At 40.0% G+C, this 6,000-nt stretch overlaps 1 protein-coding gene across 1 annotated transcript; it reads right to left on the minus strand.

Annotated features, from left to right (window-relative positions):
- Positions 1-4,544: 4,544 nt before the first annotated feature.
- LOC124116449 (embryogenesis-associated protein EMB8-like) lies at positions 4,545-5,657 on the minus strand. The gene has a single exon (XM_046477787.2). It carries the CDS (start codon positions 5,655-5,657, stop codon positions 4,545-4,547), a length of 1,113 nt encoding a protein of 370 aa, XP_046333743.2.
- Positions 5,658-6,000: the final 343 nt, after the last annotated feature.

Genomic DNA, 6,000 nt, shown 5'->3' on the forward strand with positions numbered 1-6,000 from the left:
AAAGTTTTTGATACTGATTAGATGCGGCTGGAGTTTGATGCTCTGCACAAATATAGATTTGATTTATTTCTATTAATAATGATCTGTATATGGGTGAGTGGGTGAGTGAGTGTGTTATTTACAATCGTATTTTGGCAACATCATGACTTGTTGGCTTCATGAGAAATCATACAACGGAGATGGGTCCCAGTCGTTTACCAGTCGCAGCGCATGGATCTGGGGCAGAGTTGTGGTTTTTGAGACCGCTTGCTGCTCTGTCTGGGAAACTTATTTGCCCCATTGGAAAACCTGGCTAGAATAGATCCCCAGAAACATATAGGTAGCTATGCTGATCGAAAGACGCGACATAATGGATTAGGTAGTCACACCTGGTTTGTGCACGTCATCATACGCCGACAGTGTCGATCGTTACTTAATAATATTGATCGCAAGATTGTCTGGTCCAGGCTCGATTATTCAGAGGCCGCGGCCATAGAGTTTAGTATTGCTTAGTGGGGCCTAAACAACAAGCAAAAGACAAACGACGTCACTTTGCTTTGATTAACGTACCAAGGTCATGAACTGACCGTAGTGGACAATGCATAAGTCTTATTGAAGATAGGACCTTTATTGAGCGGACACTGGAAGACATGGACCATAGAGTTGGACCGTGTGTCCCGAACTCCGTGAATCGACTGCCCCCTGCGACTCCCACCGCGTCAGCTATACAAATACAAGAACATGTAACAGTCAATGTGTAAAATGACTGAAATTTGCACTTAAGTGTCTTTTTACAATTATTGTTCTATTTCTTATACTATGGTAACGAACAAAAAACGTTCTTATTCTCTAATTCATCACCCTGTCGCTGAAAATGATAGGATTAAAAGAAATTAAACGAAAGTAATGTATATTTTTGAATTTTTTACTTCAATCTGAGCGTTGGGCGGTCGGGTAGCTTTGTGGTTAAAGCGTTCGCTCGTCACACCGAAGACCCGGGTTCGGTTCCCGACATGGGTACAAAGTGTGAAGCCCATTTCTGGTGTCCCCCGCCGTGATATTGCTGGAAAATTACTAAAAGCGGTGTAAGACCATACTAACTCACTCAGTCTAGGCGTACGTAATGAGTCCATTGTGATATTCATAAGCCAACATGCAAAGAAACATACAAAGTAAATATCATAAACCTAAAATAATTAACAATACAAGTATTCATACACACGGCACCAGGAGAGGAGCTGTATATACGCATTGTACACTCGAACAAAAATAGTTTCAGTTTAGTTTGACACAGTTTCCAGCAAAGACGAAAGCGTGATTGATATTATGAGCAATGTCCCGTGCCATCTTCGGATGATGTTTTGTTTGTTGTTTTACGCCGCACTCAGCAATATCTAGCTATAAGACTGCAGTCCGTAAATAATCGAGTCTGAAACAGACAATCCGGTGATTGACATCATGAGCATGGATCCAATCAATTGGGATACGATGACGTGCATCAATTCAAGTCAGCGAGCCTGACCACCCCACTCAGACTAAGTATACCGACTCCGAGCCGACCAGTCCTTGTTTTAGCCCCTTAATGCCGAGCGCCAAACAGGGTAACAACAAGTACCATATTAAACGTCTTTTGGCATGACGCGGCGGAGGATCGATCCCGGAACTTCCGCTCTACCCCTAGAGGTAGGTACACGTAGGTGGTCTACATTAAACTATATAAAATGTTGAGGTGAGTAATGTCAAATATGCTTTCGCTGAATATTGAGACATTCTGCGTGCTTCCACGGGGGAAATTTGCGAAATGAGTGGGTGTGTGGTTAGAAATAGGAGAATTTGTATTTGAGTCGAAAATGAAAGTAGATAATTGTTCTTGTATCAATTTTACGCTTCCCACTTCATTGGAAAATATACGTGGTCCGTACACAAGTACCTAAATACACACATCCTAATACTATCAGGGCAATGTGTGTGACGGCATGAAAATATATACAGTATGGAAGTGAATATTGACAAGTGTGATTGAGACATTCTGCGTGCTTACACGTGAGAAATTAATGAAATAAGTGATTAAATGGTTAAAAATAAGGAAAAGAATATATTGATGTCAACTACTTTATTATGAGGAACACAACGTTGAGGAGTATATACTTACTCCTTCGTCAGGTTTTCCTCACAATACAGAAGTTGACATTTATAAATTCTCTTCCTCATGGGTATCACTTTTAAATGCCTTTCAAAGGCTTGGGTAGAAATAGACTATATATTTGAGTGTAAAACCTAAAGAGATGATGCAAACTTGACTTTATCGGTATTAATTATAATTACCATTTCAAAGTAATATTTTTTACTAAAATTCACTTTAACGAGGCAATGAAACATTAATCTATCATCATTGTGGGAGTCAAACTATGCATATTATGCTATCTAAGTTAAACTATTGCACGATATATTGTTATCCCCGTTCTTCATCCAGATTTCCTCTATTAACATTCACACTGGTTCTTCCTGTCCAAAAACCTTACTTTATGGGCGCCAAATATGGTCGAAGTGCAAAGGTCCGGTCATCACATTTTTAACAAAAAGGACTCGGATTGGCCACAATTTTTTTCATCATGGCTGCAATGTCGGCCATATTGAAAATTAGATTCGAAATAAATTCAGATGACATGATTGGTGGGAAAAGGCATGTAAAGCTTGGGATTACTTGGAATGACTTGTTTCTAAACATTCGTCCACACATCCGGTGCCCTTGTCAGTGTTAGTGTTGTTGGTCTTCAATGGTCTTCGTCTTCCCATATGTTATAAATTATGCCATATTTTAGATATTACTGCCTTACGTATCTTGTGGGAACTTTAAAGATATGTTTCCTTCACACATCTTCTTAAGTTGGTTCAACTTTTAAAATGACTCCTAAAGCTTTAGACTGGATTTGAATGCTCCATACAAAAAAATAATTCCATACAAAAAGATATGTTACTGGGTCCAGCAAATGTACCACCAAATCCTGGTCTCAAAGATAAACCATAATCCTTAATACAATCAAGGAAAGGCTTCCTGCATTTTCAAATAAAGTATTTGAGACAAGTGGAATTAGTACCAAAACCTCCAAAGAAAAGCTTGACTTTCTAAAAAAAGAACCAACTTCAGTTCTGTCAAAACATTTGATTTTTCAACTTTGTACACCATTATCTCACATGGCAAACTTTAGGAAATAATTCTTTCCTTGATCCATGTTTTTTTGGTTACAAAACAAGAAGTGTATCTTCAGCTTCAGGTGTACCGATGATCTGATATCATTCAATTTCCTTCAAATAGCTTCCCTTCCACTGATTTACCCACCTGAAGCAAAGGATACAGCTCATATGTTTCATTTTTAGATCTATGCATAAATGTTCAGAGTGACAATACACTATCCACAGGATGACAAGAGGGATGACTTCAATTTTTCCCATTATGTCAAGCAAAATTCCTGCAGCTCCAGTGTTTGGTGTTTACATTTCACAACTTTTGAGGTACAATCGGGCATGCTCCGTCTACTAGGATTTCAAGGAGCGGCATACGACGCTTGCTCAGAAGTTGTTTGATCAAAGTTACATCATAAAAGACCTCAGTACAACTTTTGAAAAGTTTTGAGGTAGACAAGTTGAGGACATTCGACGCATAGACAACAAAAATGATCTTAAATGTTATTCCCTATCTTCACTTGTACCATATGTTACCGGGTTTTTTTCAGGGACACAATTGACTTGCCTTTGCATGTTTTTATGACTGGTGCCACCGTTTGGGCAGTATAACCTCACCTTCTTGTGATCACCTGGTACAATCACTATTTGATAGTGATTCATGATATCATGATATGGTCGGAATCCTAAATTGATTCTGCAGAGATTTCTTATAGATATGGAAAGGGTTTTATCGCGTTTATAGATACCATTATTTCTTTTACATGTATAGAAGTACGCCCGCTATACTAAGGTGGCTTGTAAACAATCGAGTCTGGACCAGTCAGTCCAGAGATAGTAGACTAGACAATTCAGCGACACGATAGTGCGTTTACTGATGTTATTGAAACTAAAAGTAATAAATGTACAAGTGCAAAGATCCTTCTGCTTACAAAGAAAGAAACACAAAATTAAATATTATTATGAAACTCAGGGATTTAATATTTCCGCAGTTCAATTAAAACATACGTCAACGATGGGTGATGGGTGTAACATAATTTGAGAATCAACAATGAAGAATTACACATCATCTATCCTTGGCGCTCATGGCGAGTTACAGCATGGACAGGTAATCTGTAATTCCGAATAACTCAGTATCAGTTTAAAAAAGAAAATGAAGGTAAATCGTATCAAATGTCAAGGTTACTGAGAAAATCTTAACTGAAGCAAGCAAATTGCTCAGATGACGTAATATTATCAATTTGTTACGACATGAACAATGGATGACGTCAAGGTGTATGTTTTAATAATTAAGCACTGTGGCTTCATCAAATGACGATTCAACATTGAGAATCACTAAAATGTATTTGTGATTATATCAGAAAGTTTTGTCACACGATATCTCAACATTTAAGTGTAATGTCCTCCTCTCTTGCGTCTTGGTACTCCAACACTGCATCGATGTAGTCCACAGCCAGTTTCCCTGCCCAGGATTCAAGCTTGTAGTTCTCTATGAATCCACAGTGACCACCTTTCTCTGTCGTCACCAACATCCAGTTAGGCCGCTGGAAATGATCATAGGGTATGTTGCCAGCAACACAGATCGGATCGTCCAGACTGTTGATACACAACACAGGGGAGACAACTGAATCCACGTTAGCCATTGGGTCGTTGTGCAGCCACATGTCATCAACGTCCTTGAACCCATGCATCTTGAAGTAAAGGTGACCCTCAAATTCCTCTATAGACTTTGAATTGTAAACAGCTTGGATGTCCACAACTGGCTTCAGAATAAGTTCGTTCGGTTTAACCAAAGACGTTTTCAGCATATGTAGTATCAATTTCTCATATATGGTACTCATGCCCTCGATTTCAGATAGATCGAATCCCGATCCTATGAATACAGAGGGGCCGATGTACGACCTCCCAGCGTACTCACCCAAATACCTACTCAGTATAGCCGTTCCTGCGGAGTAAGCAACGCCAGCCATTGCGGCCTTAGGGAACTTCCGGTGAATATGCTCCACACAGTATCGAAAGTCACTTGTTTCCCCAAAGCACTGGAGACGCGGTGTTGTGAGTAAGGAACCACAATGACCACGTCTGTTAAACACTACAACTCTGAATCTCCCGGCCGCCAGCTTGCACACTTTGTTAATACCCACCTTCCCTCCCCCCACCCCCGGAATTACAACCAACACGGGACTTGTGTCCGTCAGACACGCCTCGTTGTCCAACCAGTCTAGAGAAGCGAGACCACCGTCCGGTAAATGTACGTTTTCTCGCTTGTAGTTCAGAGGCGAGAAGTCCAGGCAACAGATAATTGTATGTACATGTCTATTGCCGAGTCCCAACGGCGGGGTGTAAGGTTCTTTCAGCCGTGGTACTTTATTTATAATGTACTCGTGGAGTTTGGAATCACCATAGAACAGCTTCGGTGTAGACTTCCTTCGTCGGAACCAACTGTGATGGATGAAGATGGCAATAGAACTGACGCAAATAACTACAAATATCATCTCGACCCTTGCGAGAGAAACAGACCCGATGTGGAATATATATTGCCGACTGTTGAATATATATAGTAACGCTTCAGCGGCGTCGGCGTCAATACTAATTTAATAGTAATTGATGACGCTTCCCATTGCTTATATAGTAACGCTTCAGTGGCGTCGGTGTCAATACTAATTTAATGGTAATTGATGACGCTTCCCATTGCTTATATAGTAACGCTTCAGCGGCGTCGGTGTCAATACTAATTTAATGGTAATTGATGACACTTCCCATTGCTTATATAGTAACGCTTCAGCGGCGTCGGTGTCAATACTAATTAAATGGTAATTGATGACACTTCCCATTGCT

This window comes from Haliotis rufescens, unplaced genomic scaffold (genome assembly GCF_023055435.1).
Source record: "Haliotis rufescens isolate VD_foot unplaced genomic scaffold, xgHalRufe1.0.p SCAF_21, whole genome shotgun sequence".
NCBI classification, from domain to species: Eukaryota; Metazoa; Mollusca; class Gastropoda; order Lepetellida; family Haliotidae; genus Haliotis; species Haliotis rufescens.

Excerpts from the sequence above, each read along its gene's own strand:
- LOC124116449 (XM_046477787.2), bottom strand. The coding sequence starts at position 5,657 with ATGATATTTGTAGTTATTTGCGTCAGTTCTATTGCCATCTTCATCCAT.